A 23,996-nucleotide genomic window follows, 5' to 3' on the forward strand; every position below is an offset into this window, starting at 1 on the left:
TTCCATATCACTGTTGGTATTCTTTACAATAGGGATCTCCTGCCTTGGGCACCCCGACTTCTGGCCAGTATACCAAAGCCTTTAGGTTGTAATGGAGTGCGTATGCCACACACATGCTCTCCAGGCACTGCAGAGGACATACCAGTGATGTCTGGACGTACCATCCTCAGAACTTTGCTGCCAGTCAAAGCGTCATCTTTGCTCATTGATCCAGACGCTTGTTTGTCTGCTGGTTAACAAACCAATTTCAGGTAAGTTCCCCATTGAGGCTTTTTGTTTTTCTTATTTTTGTATTGCCGTGTTGTGGTTGTTGGTTTCATGTCATCATGAAAGGGGAAATGCCAGTGTGGGAGACACATTCCCCATAAAGATCATCATGAGCAGCGTTTGTTCTGGTTAGGCGCTTCTCACGACCATACATCTTGAGATTTGTCAAGCTTTTGTCCCTAAGATGTTGCATAGTCTGCTTTCTTTCCTTGCAATTGATGTATAGAACCAGTGACTTGAACTTTTGGCTAAAGACAATATGGATGGATCTTCCTGGCCCAAGAGACATCCATCAGCGAAAAAAAGACCAAGAAATCACGGTCGGATTTTTCGGCTATACCACCTACACCAGACTTCTCTCTTGAGGTTGGTGAAAGTCCGGAGGATCGTCCAGATGTCCTTCATGGATGCATCTGCAGTCATAACAAATGGGTTGTCCTGTCGTCAGGCAGCCCTTCGGTCGGCCGGATTCCAAAGTCTGGGTCCGGCTCGCTGATGTCACTTCACCCGGCGTCATCTCTGCTGGTCTTGGGTATAAAGGCATCAGCCGGCGCCATTTTCCTCAGTCTTTCTTGCCGTGGCGCCGAAGCAGAAGCTGTTCGCAAGTGCCGGTCCCTCAGATCCAGAGCTTATACTTCCGATTACTCCTTAGAAGACTTCTAAAAGCTAAGTACCCCGTTGGGGACTCTTTCTTGCCTCAGCCGATGTCAGAAAAAGTCAATAACTGTTTAACTTGAGGGAAACAAATACCTCATAAAGAGTTCCACTCTTACTGTCTGCCTTGCTTCGGCCCAGACCACGCGTAGCAGCCTGTTCGGCCTGTGCTTCCTTCAACCGAGCGCTTAGGCGTCGGTCGGAGTTGCTGAACAGTTTTTCGGCTCAGATTTTGCGTACATTATGCCGTCGGATCCTCCGACTACCCAAATTGTTAAAAAACGCAAAGAAAAAGACCGACACTCGCGGTCCGCGGTTTCGGCGAAACCACGGTTAAGCCGCGAGTGTCTCGGTTTCGGCCGAAACCGAGAAAACTGGTCAATCTTCAGCCGAATCCATGACTACTACTGAGGCTCCTGCTACCTTACCTGAATCGGCCTCAGAAATTTTGCCTACAACTGTGGTTCCTAGTGATTTATCAGACACCATCCCTTTGGATGTCTCTACCCCAGCACGTGGTGCTGCTAGGCCTCCTGCAGCCATGTCTATTAAGGCCTTTGCCAGGGCTAAAGCAGCCAAATCTGCTAAATCAGTGCCTGTTAAACCCCCCTCACACAGGCCCACTTCTAGTTCACAAATGCTTACTCTGGCAGAAGATTTAATATCCTTAATTAGGGGATCCCAATCTCACCCAGACAGGGCCTCTCAGCCCCCAGAAAAGAGACCTAGAGCAGAGCCCCCCGAGCCAGTGTCCTCTGATGATTCTGCGGATGACTCAGACATTACAGACCAGCCAGAGGCTCCTTTTTCTACTTATGAAGATTGCGATGCTGAAGAATCCATTCCAGCTGCCTCTCCACCAGAGGAATTTTCCTTTGGGGAAACCTTACATGCCATGAGAGAACAATTCCAATGGCAGGGACAAGATTTCTCAGATTCAAGAAAAAGGCTTAGGACTTTTCTGCACTTACCACAACATAGGCCCTTAGCTATACCTCCTGTTCTGTCTGTTGTGGATGATGCATTCAATGATGTCTGCACTGCTCCTGATTCTTTACCTCCAGCCCCTGCCAAACCAGATAGATTTTACAGGGTGCCAGACACTCATCACCACCTATACAAGGCCCCACTTGCAGACCCCGAAACTATATCCCAGGGGCCTAAGGCAGTAGCCTCGACCACAGCAAAAAACCCTATTCCTTCTGAAAGGGAATCCAGGTCCTTAGAGATGGGGGAAAAAATGTTTACACCTCTGCTACTCTCTCAGCTAGAGCTTTAAACTGTCAGTTTCACATGATCCAATACCAAGAGTTTATGCTTGATCAGTTAACTAAAAAACTGTCCTCTGATGAATCTTTAGATAAGAAATATGTATTAGAAATGGTGAATAACATCCAACAGGTTAGTAACCATTCCTTAAAATGTGGCTATGATGCACTGGAGGCTTCATTTAGATCAGCCATGACTGGCACAGTGATAAGAAGGCATGCATGGTTGAAAGAACAGGTCTTACCGGATCATGTTAAAGCAAAGCTATTAGATGCTCCTATGGATAAGGCCAGTCTATTTGGTACACCTGCCCAGCAGGTAATGAAGAAAATGGAAGAAAAGGCAAAATCTGTACAAACAGTTAAAGATTTCTTACAGGTTCAGCCCCAAGGTTTAGCAGGAACTGGCCTGCCAAAAATTGGTCCTTTCCTGACTCCACAAGATCCCAAAGGGGCAGGAATTGATGCTCTAGAGGCAGAAATCAATCCAGAGGAGGTGCCTACAGAGGCGACAGTGGCAAGGCAATAACGAGGCACAGACACAACCACTGCCACTGCAACAGGACAATCACAGTGACTTGGCTCTGACTCCGCCTACCAGGGAACAAATAGCAGCACCATTAGGCGGAAAGTTAGCCTTATTTTCAAAAATTGGCACTATATCACAAAAGACAAGTGGATTTTGCAAACCATAGACCAAGGCTACGGTTCCACTTCCACACCTTACCAGTAAAAGAGGAATGCCAAACCTACCTCCAAATCAAAAATAGAAGCTCTGCAGCAGATAGGAATTAACAAAGATGAGAGCTGTGGAAAGAGTACCAATAAACAGGGCAAAGGAGCCCTTGGGTGGACTAAGATCTGTCCCAGTTCAGACCAAGATTATGCCTCCTCTCACCGGACTACACAAGGAAAATACAGTGGCATCTGAAGTCAATGTAGTCCCAACATGCACCCTCTTGAGGCTTGCTGCTTCCTCCTTCATTGCATCAGGAGGGAACTTCTCTGGTGGATCAGTCAGGTTAATCTCAATCCAGGTCTTCCCTTCACTCCAACCCCTCACAACCAAGTCCTGTTTACAGATGCCTTGGATAGGGCATGGGGGGCTTTGACAGGAGACCACATAGTTCAGTGAGAATGGCCTGCCCACATAGAGAAAGAATACATCAGCCTAAAGAAAATGAGGGCACTTCTGCAAGCCCTACAGACCTTGCGTTTTTGGAAGCCAGGCAATCTACAGCTGGTACACAGACAACACCACGGTAGTATCATACATAAATAGGGAGGCACAAGAACCTATCTCCCTGTGCAGACTGGTACAGATCATCTCTCACCTTGCTTGTCACCTGAATCTTCCACTTAGTGCTAGTATATTCCCTCTCAGCAGAAAATATTGGCAGACTTTCCTAGCAGGGACACAGAAGACCCTCATGAATGGTCTCTCTAAAGACAGGTTTTCATATCCATCATTCTCAGGTGGGGAACATTCCCAATTAGACCTTTTTGCTTCCCCAAGCATCATCTGCTCCCACTATTCTGCACAAGGAACCAATCCCCTCTAGGCTAGAAGACAGATGCTTTTTCCTTCCTGTGGACAGAGAAGGTCCTGTACGCATGCCATCCTCTGCCTCTACTTCCAAGGTCCTGCTCAAGGCCCAGAAGGAATCTCTAAAACTCCTACTTCTCATCAAAGCAACACTGCTTCCCTCTCCTATTTCATTTATCAAAGGGAAATTAGTGGAGTTTCTCTCCACAACCTGATCTAATCACTCAATAGAAAGGACATTTCTTTTATCCCAATATGACTTCACTCACTCAATGTCTTTCTCTCTCTCTGTGGATAATAGAGGTTTAGGCCCTACAAGACATGTCTTTAATGCAGAGGTTGTTCAGGCTCTGCAAGAAGCCCAACATCAGGAAATCTTACACTGCCAAGTGGAAGAGGTCCTCAGTCTGGTGCCTTAAGCACAAACTGCAACCCATTCTGTACTTACATACTTGTGTGACTTACTACATTCGGTGGTGTTCTCTTCTATTTATGGGTCACTTATCTGCCGTTAATGCTTGTCTACCTTTGGAATCCCCACTCATGTCCAGGACAGAGGTTATTTTTTCTGGGAAGGATTTTGCACCTTAAACCTCCTATGAAGGCTATTGCCCCACCATGACCTCTTAATTTTGTTTTGGGAAAACTCACTTTACCCCCATTTTGGACTGGCTCCTTCTGCTATTCTCAAATTCTCACCTGGGAAACTGTTTCTGGTCTTAACTTCAGCCTTCAGAGTCTATGAACTCCATGATCTCATGGCTGTTCTCCCCTTTCTCATCTTCCACAAAGATAGGGTAATCCTTAGAGCCAATCCTTCTTTCATGCTAAAAGTGGGTAGTGAGCTAACCCTCAACCAGGCCATCAACCTGCCAACCTTCATTACCAATTCCCAAAATAAGGGGGAAAGAATCTTACACTCTAGACATTCACATGCAACTGAGGTTTTACCCAGACAAAACTAAGAATATCAAGAAAACTGATCAGCTGTTCGTCTCTGTCATGGATTCCAGGTTAAGACTATCATTTTCCAAACAAACTATCCTCGATCTCAAAGGTCATTTCCTTTTGGTAGTCACACCATGGAAGGACCTTACCCACTTGGCCGAAAGCACATTCCACTCTAGCAGTGGCATCACTTGGTGCCTTCTGTGAGGGAGTGGATACCAGGTCCATTTTAGCTGCTACCTGCTCAACTGTCTACACTTTCACAAAACACTATAAGTTAGATGCCTTTTCCAGGTCCAAGGCAGTTTTTGCCATGAAAATTCTGTCTAGTGTCCTGAACTCGCCTCTTCTCTCTAAGCCTGCCACCCTTTTATCTCTACAGCTTTGGGAATCACTCATCTGTTATGAATGCTGCAACAGTGATTTCAGTCAGGACATGTTACAGTTGTGTAAGAACATGTAACAGTATATGTCCTACTGATCACTGTTGAAGTATTCTTGCCCTCCCAGCCTATCCCCCCTCTTTGTTTCTCTCACTGTTGCCACAAAATACTATGACTTAAACACACAAAGATATTCTTCTTGGGACATTTCTTCTGGATGGAGTTTACTTACCTTTTCAAACTCTACCCCTTATATCCGACCAGTCTCCTTCCCCAGTTTTCTTCAGGCCTCTAGCTTGGAGACAGTCTTGAGAATCTTGCCATTTACGTTTAGTATTCTTAAAATCAGCATGTAATTGTATTTTTAAGTTAAACCGTGATATTTCAAGTTCAAACTTCATAAAGAGTAGTCAAGTACAGCGTCATACAGCAAAACGTAAGGTTTTTATTATAAGCAAGATGTGGCATAGTTCATATATTTATATTATGAACTTTCAGGGGGTTTGGTAAAGAATTCTTTTGTAATTATCTGTATAAGCAAGTTAGATCAAAATAATTATTTGTTTCCTTGGTGATTGCAGGGTTGCTTTGCTCATGGTAAGGATGTATGCTATTTTTAAATATTTGTGTGCTTCCAGCTGGTTAATGGAAGGGTGAGATGTGTCTACTGTCTGCCATTATATTGATGAAAAAATGACCAGTAGTGAAATTGTAAAAGTTAATGCCGCTGGATTCCTATAGCTGCACATTTCATAATGTATTCAGTATACTTTAATAAGTAGATACACAGCAGTTTCATAGATCTCTGTCTCTCTTAAGAATGATCGTGTTCCTCGAATGCGAGAGAGAGCTACTGCAAGAAATTCTATATTGGATCAGTATGGAAGAGTCCTTCCTAGAGTACAGCGAAGGCTTGCAACTGAAAGAGTTAAACCATATTACCATCCATCAACTGTTCTACGGGAGGGTACGTTTTTATTCTAAAAGTTAACAGTCCCTGAATCCTTTCAAAAATGTACATTTGAATGTTTTCATTTTTCTTTCTTGCTCTTGTTAGTTTCACGACCTGTGCCTTTGTCAACTGTGGCAAAACCAGTTGTTTCTGGAAAAATATTGACAAAAGCAACTTTCATCAACAACCTTCTATCTAAAATTGGTGAAGTGTGGCCAAGAAGCCAAAGAAATGTAAACTTGTCTCCTTATAACAGGTGAGATTAGCATGTCACCGTTTTAACAATAAAATCATTTCTTTACTTGATGCTCTGTTAAATTACCATTGTCAGAATTCCATTGATACAGCCACTTACATAGTTTATTCAGAAGTCATCTTTATGCAAGTCATATGAGTCAGAAAACTTGCTATAGTTTTGAAATGTGCTGTTTAAAAGAATTCATTGCATAGTCATTTTATTTTGTGATTGTGGAAAATTGTCTGCATCTTTTACTTGTTGAATATTTACAAATTTTGTAATTTCTGATGTCTTGAGATTTTGCAGTGCTTTATGCAAAGTCAAGGAAAATGACACCTGTTTATAGGCAATATCTATTCAACAGCAAATTTCTTAATGTGTAAGTTCATTGTCAGATTGTAGCCCCACCCTCCCCCTTGCACTCTAAATAATCTGATATGGGGGATGTCCTTCCATATCACTGTTGGAGTATTCTTTACAATAGGGATCTCCTGCCTTGGGCAGCCCGACTTCTGGCCAGTATACCAAAGCCTTTAGGTTGTAATGGGTACGCCGTATGCCACACACATGCTCTCCAGGCACTGCAGAGGACATACCAGTGATGTCTGGACGTACCATCCTCAGAACTTTGCTGCCAGTACAAACGTCATCTTTGCTCATTGATCCAGACGCTTGTTTGTCTGCTGGTTAACAAACCAATTTCAGGTAAGTTCCCCATTGAGGCTTTTTGTTTTTCTTATTTTTGTATTGCCGTGTTGTGGTTGTTGGTTTCATGTCATCATGAAAGGGGAAATGCCAGTGTGGGAGACACATTCCCCATAAAGATCATCATGAGCAGCGTTTGTTCTGGTTAGGCGCTTCTCACGACCATACATCTTGAGATTTGTCAAGCTTTTGTCCCTAAGATGTTGCATAGTCTGCTTTCTTTCCTTGCAATTGATGTATAGAACCAATGACTTGAACTTTTGGCTAAAGACAATATGGATGGATCTTCCTGGCCCAAGAGACATCCATCAGCGAAAAAAGACCAAGAAATCACGGTCGGATTCTTCGCTATACCACCTACACCAGACTTCTCTCTTGAGGTTGGTGAAAGTCCGGAGGATCGTCAGATGTCCTTCATGGATGCATCTGCAGTCATAACAAATGGGTTGTCCTGTCGTCAGGCAGCCCTTGATCGGCGGATTCCAAAGTCTGGGTCCGGCCGGCTGATGTCACACTTCACCCGGCGTCATCTCTGCTGGTCTTGGTATAAAGGCATCAGCGGCGCCATTTCCTCAGTCTTTCTTGCGGCGTGGCGAAGCAGGAGCTGTTCGCAAGTGCGGTCGGTCAGATCCAGAGATTACTACTACGAATACTACTTGACTTCTAAAAGCTAAGTACCCGTTGGGGACTCTCTCTTGCCTCCGCCGATGTCAGAAAAAGTCAATAACTGTTTAACTTGTGGGAAACAAATACCTCATAAAGATTTCCACTCTTACTGTCTGCCTTAGGCCCCAGACCACGCGGCGTAGCAGCCTGTTCGGCCTGTGCTTCCTTCAACCGGCCGACGCGCTTAGGCGTCGGTCGGAGTTGCTGAACAGTTTTTCGGCTCAGATTTGCGTACATTATGCCGTCGGATCCTCCGACTACCCAAATTGTTAAAAGCGCCAAAGAAAAAACCGACACTCGCGGTCAGCGGTTTCGGCGAAACCACGGTTAAGCAAGCCATGAGTGTCCTCGGTTTCAGCGAAACCGAGAAAACTGGTCAATCTTCAGCCCGAATCCATGACTACTCCTGAGGCTCCTGCTACCTTAACTGAATCGGCCTCAGAAATTTTGCCTACAACTGTGGTTCCTAGTGAGTTATCAGACACCATCCCTTTGGATGTCTCTACCCCAGCAGTGCTGCTAGGCCTCCTGCAGCCATGTCTATTAAGGCCTTTGCCAGGGCTAAAGCAGCCAAATCTGCTAAATCAGTGCCTGTTTAACCCCCTCACACAGGCCCACTTCTAGTTCTGAAATGCTTACTCTGGCAGAAGATTTAATATCCTTAATTAGGGATCCCAATCTCACCCAGACAGGGCCTCTCAGCCCCCAGAAAAGAGACCTAGAGCAGAGCCCCGAGCCAGTGTCCTCTGATGATTCTGCGGATGACTCAGACATTACAGACCAGCCAGAGGCTCTTTTCTACTTATGAAGATTCGATGCTGAAGAATCCATTCCAGCTGCCTCTCCACCAGAGGAATTTTCCTTTGGGAAACCTTACATGCCATGAGAGAACAATTCCAATGGCAGGGACAAGATTTCTCAGATTCAAGAAAAGGCTTAGGACTTTCTGCACTTACCACAACATAGGCCCTTAGCTATACCTCCTGTTCTGTCTGTTGTGGATGATGCATTCAATGATGTCTGCACTGCTCCTGATTCTTTACCTCCAGCCCCTGCCAAACCAGATAGATTTTACAGGGTGCCAGACACTCATCACCACCTATACAAGGCCCCACTTGCAGACCCCCGAAACTATATCCCAGGGGCCTAAGGCAGTAGCCTCGACCACAGCAAAAAACCCTATTCCTTCTGAAAGGGAATCCAGGTCCTTAGAGAGATGGGGGAAAAAGTTTACACCTCTGCTACTCTCTCAGCTAGAGCTTTAAACTGTCAGTTTCACATGATCCAATACCAAGAGTTTATGCTTGATCAGTTAACTAAAAACTGTCCTCTGATGAATCTTTAGATAAGAAATATGTATTAGAAATGGTGAATAACATCCAACAGGTTAGTAACCATTCCTTAAAATGTGGCTATGGTGCACTGGAGGCTTCATTTAGATCAGCCATGACTGGCACAGTGATAAGAAGGCATGCATGGTTGAAAGAACAGGTCTTACCGGATCATGTTAAAGCAAAGCTATTAGATGCTCCTATGGATAAGGCCAGTCTATTTGGTACACCTGCCCAGCAGGTAATGAAGAAAATGGAAGAAAAGGCAAAATCTGTACAAACAGTTAAAGATTTCTTACAGGTTCAGCCCCAAGGTTTAGCAGGAACTGGCCTGCCAAAATTGGTCCTTTCCTGACTCCACAAGATCCCAAAGGGGCAGGAATTGATGCTCTAGAGGCAGAAATCAATCCAGAGGAGGTGCCTACAGAGGACGACAGTGGCAAGGCAATAACCGAGGCACAGACACAACCACTGCCACTGCAACAGGACAATCACAGTGACTTGGCTCTGACTCCGACCAGGGAGCAAATAGCAGCACCATTAGGCGGAAAGTTAGCCTTATTTTCAAAAATTGGCACTATATCACAAAGACAAGTGGATTTTGCAAACCATAGACCAAGGCTACGGTTCCACTTCCACACCTTACCAGTAAAAAGAGGAATGCCAAACCTGCCTCCAAATCAAAAATAGAAGCTCTGCAGCAGATAGCGGAATTAACAAAGATGAGAGCTGTGGAAAGAGTACCAATAACAGAACAGGGCAAAGGATTCTACTCCAGACTCTTCCTAGTGCCAAGAAAGAGAAAAGTTGGAGACCTATTCTCGACCTGTCCATCTTAAACACATACATCATTGTCCCAAAATTCAAAATGCTGACCCTACAGCAACTTCTTCCCATGCTGGGCAAGGAGTGTTGGCTGGTAACTCTAGATCTCAAGGAGGCATACCTGCACGTCCCCATTCGACCAAATTGCAGAAGATACCTCAGATTTCTTGCAGGATCAGAGCATTATCAATTCTCAGCATTGCCCTTTGGCTTATCTACTGCCCAGAGTATTCACAAAATGCCTGGCATCAGTAATCGCTCACTGCAGAGTACAGGAATCCAAATTTATCCATACCTGGACGACTGCCTGTTACAAGCGGACAACAAAAGCAAGCTGACAACAGATTTACCAAAGGGTCATTTACTTGCTACAAGCCCTGGGATACACAGTCAATTTACAAAAGTCAAGGCTGATACCATCCCAGACAAGAACATTCTTGGGCGGAATTGGACACAGTAAAACAAATGGCATTCCTAACTGCAGAAAAACAAAAAGAGCTCCCTCTTTACTTCTTGGCATTAACAAAGCAGAACAAACTAACAGCAAGAAAAGTTCTGCAGGCCTTGGGCTTCATGGCATCATGCATAATCTTGGTCCCACATGCCAGACTGCATATGAGAAAGTTACAGTGGTACCTAAAGAATTTATGGTCTCAACACAGGCACAGCTTAGAAACAGAAATACCACTAATCCCATGCCTAAAACAGGAGTTCCTATGGTGGGCTCAAGCATGCCAGTCAAACCCAGGCTTACCCTTCCACAACTTTCGAGCAAGCCAAACCATCACAATGGGTGCCTCAGACCTAGGATGGGGGCACATGCTGGACAAATGCGCATAAGGATTGTGGACTCAGGACCAGCTGCACCTGCACATAAACCAAAAGAAATGCTGGCAGTAAAACTGGCAATCCAAAATTCAGACCATTCCTCAAAGAAGGCCATTTGATGATAAGGACAGACAACACCACAGTCATGTGGTACATCAACAAACAGGAGGCACTCATTCATACCCCTATGCAGAATGACTTTGGACCTTTGGAATCTGGCTCTCAGCTACAACATCCAGTTACAGGCAATATTTGTGCGGGAAAAGAGAACACGCTAGCCGACATGGTAAGCAGAACCACCTCGGATGCTCACGAATGGATGCTACACCGGACATCTTCAAGGCCATCACAAAGAAATGGGGAATGCCACAAATAGATCTATTCGCTTCCCCACTCAATCACCAGCTCAAAAATTTCTGCACAAGGACATTCCACCCACTTGCATGGAAGGTGGACTCTCTATCCTTCAGCTGGAAAGGCCTGACAGCATATGCATTTCCACCTCTTCCCTTGATGCACAAGGTACTACTGAAAATCAAAGAGGAACGTCCAAGGATAATCCTGATAGCTCTGAACTGGCCAAGACAACAGTGGTACCCATTGCTGAGGAGCATGTCTCGGGAGAAAATGTGGTCAATACCCCTGATGCCTTTGATGTTAACTCAGAACAACTACAACATCATGCATCCAAACCTAAAAACCTTGCAACTGACTGCCTGGAACATCACATAGCAGCAACTAACCCAGACCTTTCCCAAAGGGTTAAAGACATTATCCTTGAAGCCCGCAGACCTTCAACAAGAAGGAACTATGCAGGAAAATGGAAAGGGTTTGTCATTTGGAGTACTGAAAGAGGAAAAGATGTCGAACATAGATATTGCTAACATTCTGGAGTACTTGGCAGAGCTTCTACATACAGGCCTGTCCTATTCCTCCATCAAGATACATGCATCAGCTATTTCAGCAGAATACAGCTTTGTTCCACCTGTCTTTTCACATCCTCTACTCAGGCAGTTCCTCAGAGGGATCAAGAATGTAAAACCTCCTAGGAAACCACCATTACCAGCATGGGACTTGAACTTTGTGCTAGAAAAGTTGACACTCCCTCCGTTTGAACCAGCAGCAACAGCAGATCTACAACACCTGTCATGGAAAACTGCTTTCCTACTGGCAATTACCTCAGCAAGGAGGGTTTCGAACTACAGGCCTTAATGGCAGTGCAACCCTTCCTAATCTTCCATCAAGATAGGGTGTCCATGAGAACTAATCCTACATTTATGCCTAAGGTGGTATCCAGAGTGTCTTTAAACCAGGCAATCCACCTACCTACCTTCTTTCCCAATCCACAAAACAGAGGGGAAAGAATGCTGCATACCTTGGATGTACATAGACAGTTACGCTACTACCTGGACAGAACCAAAAGTAACAGAAAAACTGACCAGCTTTTTGTAGCCTATGCAACAGGAAGGGAAGGAAAAGCAATTTCCAAACAGACAATCTCCAAATGGATAGGAAATTGCATAAGCTTCTGTTACTCCTACCATGGAAAACCAATTCCACAGAACATAAGACCTCATTCTACAGGGCTACAGCCACTACCACAGCTTTCTCTGAGAGTGGCAACCAAGCACATTATTGAGGCGGCTACTTGGACCTCCGTGCATACATTTGCCAAGCATTATAATTTACCTCTATACTCTAGATCCCGAGCAGGGTTTGCCACTGCTGTACTGCAAGGGATCCTAACTACCATAATTTTCTTCCTCCTCCCTAGTTTGGCTATGGTATTCTACACATTTGTTATGACTGCAGATGCATCCATGAAGGACATAGTACAGTTTTGTACCTACCATAAATGTAGATGTCCGAACTGGATAGCATCTGCAGTCAGGATTACCCTCCCTCCTTCCCTCTGTGGTACTCCTAGGTATTTACCCTCCTAATAGCTAGCTGGGGAGTCTCTTATGGTGTATTTATTTGTATATATGTACATACATGCTTATTTTTGTGTTTGCCTTCTACTTTTTGGAAACATTGGCATTTATCCAAAATTTAGCCTTCCAAGAGGGCAACTGGCATCTGGGGCAAGAAACACTGAGGAAAATGGCGTCGGCTGATGCCTTTATACCCGAAGACCAGCAGAGATGACGTCGGGTGAAGTCGACGCGACTTCAGCCTGGAATCCGGCCGACCCAGACTTAAGGGCTGCCTGGCGACAGGACAACCCATTTGTTATGACTGCAGATGCTATCCAGTTCGGACATCTACATTTATGGTAGGTACAAAACTGTACTTTTCCTCCTCAGATTCCTTTGCTGCAACTACTTCTGAAGCCAGAATGGATCCGACTCCACGCATGGGAGGTGCAGTGGTGCAGCGGTTAACATTTTCGCCTCACAGTAAGAGGTTCTCCAGTTTGATCCTCGGCTGGAGTGCCTTCTGTGCGGAGTCTTTATTAACTCTGTGTTTATGTGGGTTTCCTACAGGTGCTCTGGTTTCCTCCCACACACTAAAGACACTCGTGCGTCTGGACTGTTTCTCCTTGAACCTCCGCTGAAAATAGGCTGTGTCCTAGTTCGACTTTCCTGGCCAACAAGTAAATATAAAAATGTCCATGGAGGCCTTGCAGACAGACATCTGCTTCGGATGTACAGGGGGATCCTTGGCTGATGATTAGTGAAGGGCCTAGGGGTGTTCACATATTAGTGAGGGAAGAGGTTCCAACTACCTTTATAAAGTATTGTCAGGGGTCAGAGCCTCCTAAATTGTATAAGGCTGACATCACACTCAGTACGAAGCAGAAGATTATGCACATTTTGCCTGCTCCTAAGGATCCTCAGAGTGAATGGCAAAACTTCACTCAAGGTTGTTGCCCTTTGTGGCTTTGAAGCTTCCACAGGGGGTGTCTGTTCCTGCTTCTCCTTGGTCTTCTACCCATCTTAAGAGACCTAGGGAGCAGGATTCCTCTGATGCTGATTCTGATGAAAAGTCACTTATTCTTCTCTGATTCCTTCTCCATTAGACTCTTCTTATTCAGAACCATAATCTATCAGTCCTGACTCTCTTTTTGAGGAGATTTAATTTGATGATACTATATTCAGAATGATGGGATTTTTCAAACTGGATGTTCAGAAGAGGTACTATGAGCTTCTGAAGATGATAATAATAGGAATCCTCAAAATGAACAACTTTAAAAGTATCTGTATTATAGCTATCTATATTCCCCCTGGAGACAACACTTCCACCCTAGAGAATATTCTCCTATGGGCTTCAAACAATATCAAATTAGAGACTTACATACTGGGAGATGTTAACATCGACTGGAGTAAAATTGACAACAATCCTCCTCCTCTTTCTATCAATCTTTACAATTTTACTCAACACATAAAGGACATTACTAGACCTAACAAAATCATCCCCCTGGGTCCATCCTGGACTGGATCTTAGTCAGCCATCCAAACAAGATCTCTGACTGTGGTATACTTCCTCACTCTATAAGTTGTCATCTTCCAGCCCTTACTCACCAAGCTACCCAGCACCTCCCTCATCAGCACCGATATGTCCACACTCGTAACCTGCCAATTTCAACCATTCTATATTCTCTGAAACCCTTAAACTAACAAATTGGGGTATCTTAAAAACTATTCCTCTAGATGAAGCCTTAGATGTCTTCGATAATACCTTCCTGAAAATTCTAAACTCCCAAGCCCCACCTAGAACAAAACGAATAAAAAATAACTCTGCCCCTTGGCTAACTAAGGACACAAAAACTCTCATGCTACAAAGGGGCAAAACTTGGAGACTCTTTAACAAAACCAAACACCCTACTACACTACTCCAATTCAAGCAACTCCACAACCTAACCAAAAAACTTGTTACTAAAGATAAAAAAATCTTACTGTACCAAACTACAGTCTACCCTCTCAAACAATCCCAAAAAATTCGGTAATTCCATCAACTCCCTTTGGTATCGCCATACCTATTAGCATTCTCATCAACAGATCCATCCAGGAATCTTATGTTCCCAAACTATGGAGAGCTGCATATATCCTGCCCCTTCACAAAGGAGGCAGAAATAATAACATTTCTAACTTCTGCCCAATAGCCATTCTTTCCCCAATTTCAAAAATCCTTGAAAAGTGTATCCACCTGCAACTCATGCCCCATCCCCTCAATAACCAACTCCTCACCCCTACTCAACACGGATTCTGTCCTGGCCACAGTACCATTACTGCTCTCCTCTCCTTCTTAGGCATTGTTAACCATGCCCGTGACTCTGGAAATCTTGTCTCCACTGTCCTCCTCGACCTCTCTAAAGCATTTGACACTGTATCCCACTCACTCCTTCTTAACCATCTTTCAAACCTCAATCTCTCCCTAGATTCCCTTTCTTGGTTCAAAAGCTATCTCTCAGATAGAGATCCCAAGCTGTGAAATGGCAAACGGGTACCTCTACCTTCCTTCCTGCCCCTACCGGAGTTCCTCAGGGATCTATTCTCGGTCCTATGCTCTTCAATATATTTATCAATGACTTTCACTCTGCAATTCCTCACTCTCAAATAGCGCAATATGCAGACGACTCTACTCTAGTCTGCTCAGCCCCTACTCTTCCCGAACTCCAGGCCAAAACACAATTAGCCTTCACAACCACTGAGAATTGGATGCTTCAAAACCATCTCTCCCTAAATGCCAACAAATCCCATATCATTATTTTCTTCCCCTCTAAAGCTCTCCCACTCGATAAGCTCTCTTTCAAGATCACCAGCCTCTCTCACTCCTCAATAGAAGTTGTTTCTAGTGCCAAACTTCTGGGTGTTACCTTTGATGAACAACTGAAATTTAATGATCATATTCAACTAAACATAAAAAAACACATCAGAAGCTCGGCATGCTTTATAGAAATGCCCCCTTTCTTTCTTTAGCCACTAGACAAACCCTTGCCTCCACCTTCCTTCTACCTTCTCTATTGTATGGTGCTCCCCTTCTAACCAACCTCTCATCTTCTATCGCCTCAAAACTAGAAAGTTGCTACAACAAAATTGCTAAATTTGCTACTAACTCAAAGCATTCATCTCACCATTGCATCTCCCTTCATTCTCTTCAATGGCTTGAACTTACTAATCATCTTGACTACCTCCAACTTTACTACAGCACAGACTCATTTTCAAACCCTCTGCTTGCCCTGCACTTTCTAACATCTTGCCTTTCTACACTCCTCTTAGACCTCTAAGATCAGCCCACCAAAATCTTTTCACAGTGCAAAAACCTAAACGTCCCCCTGGCCACCTTCAATTTTCTTATACTATAGCAAGGAAATGGAACCTGCTCCCTCCCCTGCTAAGATGCATACAAATCCAGAAAAATTTAAATCTCTACTCCATAATCACCTCTCACTAAACTAGAAATGTAATTGTATACTTCCTAACTAAATCCTTTCACTTCCCCTTGTAATTACCTCCCTCCTGCCCCTCTTTCTTCTAACTCTCTTTATCCCCACCTTCTACTTTCTTCATCTTCGCCCCACTGTAAACACTATGTAAATTCTCTTATATCTTCACTTCCCTCTGACTACATGCCTCTTCTTGCAACTGTAACTTTCACTATTTACATAAAATGTATCATTCATCTGAAACTTAAAATGAAACTATATATTTTGTTTTCTGTACTATTAATACAATCTGTATAAAAAATTGTATTTTTCCTATTTGTAAATTGTTTAAGGGTGCAATTTCATTGTAATATGTAGCTTAAAGTGTGTAATATGTTTATGATCGGAGCTTTTCTCCCCGGGCCTCCACTGAAAATGGGCCCTCGAGCCCAGTGGACTTCCCCGGTTATCAAACTTGAAATAAATAAATAAATGTCGCCTAGGTCCTCTGCTGTTGCTTCAGTTTTGCTGCCCTGCTAGATGCTTTTTCCACTGTTTCTGAGGCTCCTGACTCCCAACCCCTGCTCCAAAGAAACCTAATATTTTTTATAAAGTGTTTGATGACTGCAAGTTTCTTTATAAGTGTCATCCTGCTTGACCCTTCTTTGGTGTCAGTGGCTTCTGATAAGTCTTCCAAATTGTTGCCTTCAACTAAGTTGCTTCCCACTGATGAGGACAGCAGAACCATAGAGAGGCTAGGTAAGAAGGCGTGTACTTCTGCTACCCTAACCTTTAGAGCTGTGAACTACCAGGCACACATGACCAGGTATGTCATGTCTCTTCTGTCTCAGGCCTATCAAGCCATTTCTGATCTTCCTGATTCTGAAGGGAAGGCTTCTGCTGTTGCATTGCTAGGAACGTCCTCCCAGGTTGCTTGCCGTCTATTAAATGCAGCTGTTACTTCATCTAGGACTGCTGCCTTTGGAGCTGTTCTGAAGAGATTTTCCTGGCTCAGACTTCAGCCTTTGCCTGATGATATCAAGGCTAAACTTTTGGATGCTCCTGTGAATAATGAGCATTTGTTTGGTGGTGCTGCTGTGGAATTGTTTAAGTCTCTGCAAGAAAAGGTTAAGGCCTTATAGGAGTTAAAAGCATACATTTGTTTCAGCTGTTCCCAAGTTTCAGAGGAATTATCCTAACAAGCATGCCTTTGTTCGTAGACGGTCTCTCCTTCCCCAAGGGTAAAAAACGGGTAGTAGAAGTACTCCTGCTAAGGCTACACAAACTCCTCCTATGCAGAAGCCTTTTTCTGACAAACCATTTGCTGTGTGGCAATCCTGTTCTCAGTCGTGTTCTTTTTTCTCTGCGTCTTTCCCTGTTCCTTTCTGTTTGGGTAAAGGTCACCCAAGACTCATGGGTTCTTTTCATAATTTGTCAGGGTTATTATTCATCCAGGTTATTACACGTTTTGGAAATCTCTTCCTCCCCTTTTTGGGCATTCCTCAGACTCCTTAGTAACACCTGCCCTTTTTTTCAGAGATGCTTCAGGGCCTGTTGGCTCAAGGAACAATTCAAGGAGTTGCTACTCCTCAGAGGGAGGAAGGGGTTTTACTGCAGAATGTTCTTGGTCCCAGGAAAGGAGGCACCTGGAGACCTATTATGGAGCTTTCTCAAACACTTTTTTGAAGGTCCCTTCCTTTCTGATGTTGTCCCTTCAAACCTTGTTTCTGCTGCTTGCTTCATCAGGCCTTTCTAGTTTCCCTGGATCTCAAGGATGCTTATCTTATACTTTCCTGTTCATCCCTTTTTCAGGAAGGTTTTGTGTTGTCTCTATTGCTTCCTGGTAGTTTGTTCTCTCTCTTGCTTTTTGGCCTGTCTACTGCCACAAGGGTCTTCACCAAATGCCTTGCTCTTGTGATTGCTTTCTGGAAGTTGAGAGGGGATACAGGTATTTCCTTACCTGGATGATCTGCTCATTCAGGCTTCCTCTCCAGAGATTTTACTGCAGCATCTTCAGTTTGCTGTTTCTCTCCTGTAAACCCTGGGGTTTACTTTTTGCTTATGTTGTATTGCTGCACTATTTTTCTTGGGTTTTGTATATCACCTACTATGTTATTTTTTATGTTTGTATTGCTGGAACTTTTCTCCTTGGGTATCCACTGAAAATGGGCCATTGGCTCAGATGTAACTATCCCAGTTAACAAATGTCAAATAAAATAAATACAATCATTCCTGACTGCTTCTGAGGATCATGTTTTTCTGGGGTGCAGGCTCTAGACTTTTCCAATGCTGGTATCCCTGCCTCCTTCCAAGGCTTTAAATCTGATTGCTTTCTTTCAGTCCCTTCTTCCTGTGGCTTCCATTACAGCCAGGGAGTTTCTGAGGGTTCTGGGTTATGTGGCTTCCACCATTCCTATGCTTCTGCTGGCCAAGCTCCATATGAGAAAGCTCCAGTGGTTTATGAAGTCAGTTTGGCTTCAGCATTCCCATCCTTCAAATCTTCTAGTCCCTCCTCTTCCATGCCTCAAGCTAGAACTTCAGTGGTGGATTTGTCAATTGACTCTAAACTCGGGGCTTTTCAACTTCCTGTTCCCTCTCAGGAACTCTTCACAGATTCCTCGGACATGGGACGGGGGGGGGGGGGCTCCTTTGGTCCACTGAAAGTGTAGGGCCTTTAGTCTCTTCGACAAAAGACTGTCAGTGTCAGATGAGAGCTCTTCTCTAGCTCTTTATTCTCTTTTCCATCCAGGGCCCCTCAAGAGTCTCTCAGACAATACCACAGTGATGTGGTATATCAACAAGCAAAGGGGGGTACAAGGTCTACTGGCCGGATGTTCGGGTAGCAAGAGGAGAAAACCCAACTGTGCAGAATACTGCAAAATGGAAGAGAGGGACATCTATGATTATGCTAAGATTTTACACAGCTTTTCTTCTGTTAAGGGCCACCTATCTGCTATCTCTGCTTGTCTGCCTTCGACTCCCCCTTTGACCTCTAGATTTGAGACCAAACAGTTTCTTAAAGGCGTTCTTCAAATTAGGCTCTTAAGTTTGTTTTAGAAAAATTGATTCCAGCTCCTTTTGAACCTACTGCTTCAGCTTCCTTACAGCATTGTTCTTGGAAGACCGTTCTTTTGGCCTGTGGCTGTTCCTCCTGGTCTTAGTTTTTCATAAGGAGAGTGTGTCCCTTTGTACTAATCCTTCTTGTATGCTCATGGTGGTTAATGAGTTCTGTCTTAATCAGTCTGTTCATTTGCCAGCCTTTTTCCCATCTCCACAGTGTTGATAGTAAGAGTTTTGCACACCTTGGATATACATACACAACTCCTATTTTATTTAGCTAAGACTAAAGCAGTATTTGCTCCCTCCCTCATCCCTCCGATCCCTTTTCCTTCTGGATGTGCCTTTTATTTAATTATTTATTTAATTATCTATTTATTTTGTTGTCAGACATCTGACAACAAAATAAATAAATAAATGCATTCCTTGAATGAGAATAAGGAATGTGTTACACATCCAGTACAGCTGTCTCTGCGTGAATACAGCCGGACAGCTGTCTGTAAGGATCGCCACCAGGTATAAAATTTCCATGCATAGATTACGGCTGCAGCGGCTATGCTTTTCAGCCATATTGCACTACGGCAAAGTGCTGTTGCAGCCATTTGGTTTCGGCAGTGTAGCTCGCAGGGAAATGTCTTGCGAGCTACATACCGGAACCCGTTTCTCTGATCTTAGTTTCCAGTTCTTCCGAGTTGACCAGGTCTTAGAAAGGATAATGATTTAGGAATTAAGGAATAGCTGATTGACTGCTTTATGGTTTCTCTTCTTGAAATTCCATATGGTGTCATTCTATTCCTATGTTGCAGTATTCTATACATGGGGGATTTTACCACTGCCAGATACATGGGATGTGACATGTAGGCCCAAAGCTGGCATCTTCCATAAAAATGATGTCCACACATACCATCATTGGAACTCCTCTGATGCCAGTCCGAACGCCATCTTTGACCTTTGATCTCCTTGCCCGAGTTGTTGATTACTGTACAAGCTAGTTCAGATAAGTGCCCCATTGGGTTTTTTCTTTTACTACTGCTTTTCTGTCTGAGGTTGCATGTCATCCAGGAAAGGCAGGTGCCATTGTGGAAGACAAATTCTACAGAAAGATACCAACAGTCAGTGTCTGTTTTGTTTAGACCCTAACCATGACTATAAGTTTTGTTGTATATGTCAGGTGTTTGTTCCCAAAACCTTGCATAGCTGCCTTCACTCTATTAATTTTCTTGAGAATCAATGACTTGAGGTTAGTGGATGATTTTATGGCAGGTACGTCGGGCCCTTCTGCTGAGCATGTGAAGAAGACCAAGACACTTGGGTCTGAAGCTTCACCTGCACTTCCCATTCCAGATGTCCCTCTCAAGGCTAGTGAAGGCCTGGAGGCCTGTTTGGATTTTGGCTTCGATTCCTCGTCCGGTACTGGGGTGGAAGCCATCAGGGAGTCAGCCCCTTGCATGTCCTCAGAGGTTTTGCTGACTTCTGTCTCAGATGAACAGGGAAAACCTAGGTTCATTATTTCAGAAGACACCCTCAAGGTATTCCTCAGATCTTGTTTCAGGCAGAAGTACAGACAACTGCTGTAGAATGCATGCCTAAGTTAAGTTCCCTTCACCTTCCACAACGCTGCTGTTTCCCTTAAAAAGAAACTGAAAACTAAACTTCTTCCAGCTCCTTAGGAGCCTCCGCCTGACTAGCACGCCTTCACACAGGCATTATTTAATGCCTTTCTGGCTTTGAAGCCTCCCACTGGTGTTTCCCTTCCTAGCCCTCCTACTACTACTTCCCCTCAGAAAAGATTTAGGGAGCAGGTAGGATGAGGATTCTTCAGAAGGTGAGTCTTTGGCATACTCTGCCCAGATTTATTCCCCTTTAGAGTATGCTTCACTAGAGGAGTCCAGTGGAACTGAGTCACCTGGTGAGGATATCACCTTTGGGGAGACTGTTGCTCATGTGTGGGAGTTTTTCAAGTGGGACTGCTCACAGGTTACTGATGTGCAGAGGAGGTATTACGGTTTACTCCAAATGGATTCACCTTCTCTTTCTGCTGTGTCTCCAGTTCTGCCAGCTTCTCTGGATGCTTTCACTTCTGCTGCTAAGAATCCCGACTCTAAACCTTCCGCTCCCAAATGGCCAGGTAGATTCTATGAGGTTCCAGAGGACTGTAAATTCCTTTATAAATGCTATGCTGCAGACCCAGTGGTTGTTTTTGTAGCTGCTGATAAGCCATCCAGATTTTTGCCATCTACTTCTCTTCTCCCTTAGACAAGGAGAGTAAAACCATGGAAAGGCTGAAGGGGGGTGTACATTTCAGCTGCTCTTACCTTTAGGGCAGTTAACTATCAAACCCATATGAATAAGTGTGCTTTGGCCCTTTTTTCTGAGACCACTCAGCTTCTCTCTGATCTTCCGGATTCAGATGTAAAGTTTCAGCTTTCCTCTGTTTTGGGTGCATCTTACCAAAGTATACACCACTCCATTAAATGCAGTTATGATGCTTTTGAAGCATCTGCCAGGGCGGCTGCTTCTGGTTCTGTGTTAAGGAAATACTCTTGGTTAAGGTTTCAACCACTTCCTGAAGACTTTAAGGCTAAGGTAATGGATGCACCAGTAGATAATAATAATGATAATAATGCCTTGTTTGGTAATGCAGCTGCTACCTTGTTCAAAGACTTGCAGGATTTAAAACGTATCTTTGTATCTTCAGTTCCCAAATTGCAAAGGAACTACCCAGTTAAGACTGCTTTTGCCAGGAAACAATCTTGTACTCCTCCTTCCAGAGGTAAAAGGGGTGCCAGGAGATCTGCTCCTTCTAAACCCTCTCAACCGATTTCTACTCAGAAGCAGTCCCTTCCAGACAAGCCATGTAGTGCGTGACTACCTGGCTCACCTGGTCACATTCCCCTCTCTCAGCACCTTACTGTCTCCCTTCTAGTGTGGGAAAACATCATTCATGATTCATGGGTTCTGTCCATTATCCACAAAGGATATTTCATGGTCTGGAAGTCTCTTTTCCCTTTCATAGGAATTCCTCAACCACCTCAAGAACAACTTATTTTCTTCCCAGAGGTGCTCCAAGATTTGATATCCCAGGGAACTATTCAAGAAGTTCCACTATCACAAAGATGAAGATGGTTCTACTGAAGGATGTTCCTGGTTCCCAGGAAAGATGACCCATGGAGATCCATTCTGGACCATTATCACCTCAGCACCTTCCTAAAGGTTCCAACCCGTTCATATGCTTTCCCTCCAAACTCTTTTTCCTCTCATTCTTCCACATGTCTATTTGGCCTCCCTGGATATCAGGGATGCCTACCTACATGTTCCCATTCATCCCCTTTACAGAAAATGTTTAGGTTTTTCTGTTGCTTCCTCACATTTTCGCTTTTGTGCTTTGCCCTTTGGTCTGTCTGTAGCACCAAGGGCATTTACAAAATGTTTAGCTCCTTTGATTGCTTTCTACAGACTCCAGGGCATACTTGTCTTCACCTGTCTGGACAACTTTTTGCCACAGGCACAACTCCCAGAGACCTTGCATCACAATTTCCTGTTCACCAATACTCTTCAGCAAAGGTTGGGATTTGGGTCTATATTACAAAGTCAAAGCTTTAGGTAATCAAATACCTAAAGCTCGACACCTAAACAGCAAAAGCTGTAAACATTGAATGGCCACTACTGCAAATTCTTTAGTAGGGAAATAATTTGTTTGGCCGGAGGGGGGAAAAAAATTCAAACCTTAATCGGGTGGGGGCGCCCCCCCCACACCCCCTAACTAAATATACCAACTCCAAGATCGCTCTATAGTGGAGAAAAGGGCAGATTCCTGATAATGACCAAGCAAATTCTTTCCCTACGAAAGAATTTGCGAAAGTGGCCATTCAGTTTTTACAGCTTTCACTGTTTAGGTGTCGATCTTTAGGTGCTCGATTACCTAAAGTTTCAATCACCTAATATAGACCCTGGGATTCATGGTCAGTTTCAAAAAATCAGTGGTTACCCTTTCACAGGACCATGTTTTCCTGGGGTGCAAGATTCAGACAGCTCTCATGTTGGCCTCTCTTCCACCTCAGAAAGTTCTCCCTCTAGTCTGTTACTTCCAAGAACTTCTCCCTCTGCAGTCTTTGACAGCCACGCAGTTTCTCAAGCTCCTAGGCTTCATGGCTTTAGCTATTCTCATGCTACCTGTTGCCAGACTCCACGTGGGAAAGTTTCAATGATAGCTAAATTCAGTTTGGATGCAGCATGCACACCCACTGAAGTTTGTTGTCCCTGTTTTTCCTTGCTTAGAGTGAGCTTCTTTGGTGGATTCAGCAGATTACCCAGAATCCAGGCATGCCTTTACATCCTTCCCTGCCAGTTCAAGAATTGTTCACACACACCTCAGACATGGGTTAGGAAGCAGCCTTTACATCCATGAAAGTACAAGGCCTGTGGCCTCCTTCACAGAGGAAAAAACACACAAACATAAAAGAGATGAAGGCTGTTCAGGCTTTTCCTACTTTTTTTTTTTATCCAGGATCTCTCAAACTATTTACAACACTGCAGTTCTGTGGTATGTAAACAAACAGGGGGAACAAAATCCTACCTTTTGTGCAGGCAACTTTATACCAAGTCACTCTGCAGGCAGTGTACATCTCTTCCAACCAAAATGTTGTGGCAGACACTCTGAGCTGGTCCATAACTCAATCCCACAAGTGGATGCTTCAGAGGGATGTGTTTCTGGGCATTCTCAATCAGTGTGGTACACCTCAAATAGATCTTTCTGCCTCCCCTTTGAATAGGCAACTTCCAAAGTTTTGTGCCAGAGATCCAGGTCCTCTGGAATGGAAGGTGGATGCCCTATCAGTCTCTTGGGAACGGAATGTTTCTGTATGCACCCCCCTTTCCCTCTTATTCAGAAGGTTCTGCTGAAGATTCAGCAGGACAAACCACAGATCTTGCTAGTAACTCCGTTTTACCCAAGACAACA

General features: G+C 44.1%; 1 protein-coding gene across 1 annotated transcript in view; it reads left to right on the top strand.

Moving 5' to 3' along the window:
• The window catches only part of AHCTF1 (AT-hook containing transcription factor 1), a 2,707,103-nt gene that overhangs the window by 1,798,455 nt on the left and 884,652 nt on the right, over positions 1-23,996 (top strand). Inside the window, exons 25-26 of the mRNA XM_044058692.1 lie at positions 5,886-6,033; positions 6,124-6,274. Coding sequence (XP_043914627.1) covers positions 5,886-6,033; positions 6,124-6,274 — 299 coding nt within the window. The remainder of the gene's footprint in view (positions 1-5,885; positions 6,034-6,123; positions 6,275-23,996) is intronic.

The sequence above is a fragment of the Protopterus annectens genome, chromosome 1.part2 (genome assembly GCF_019279795.1).
Source record: "Protopterus annectens isolate FY-2018-M chromosome 1.part2, PAN1.0, whole genome shotgun sequence".
Classification (NCBI taxonomy): Eukaryota; Metazoa; Chordata; order Ceratodontiformes; family Protopteridae; genus Protopterus; species Protopterus annectens.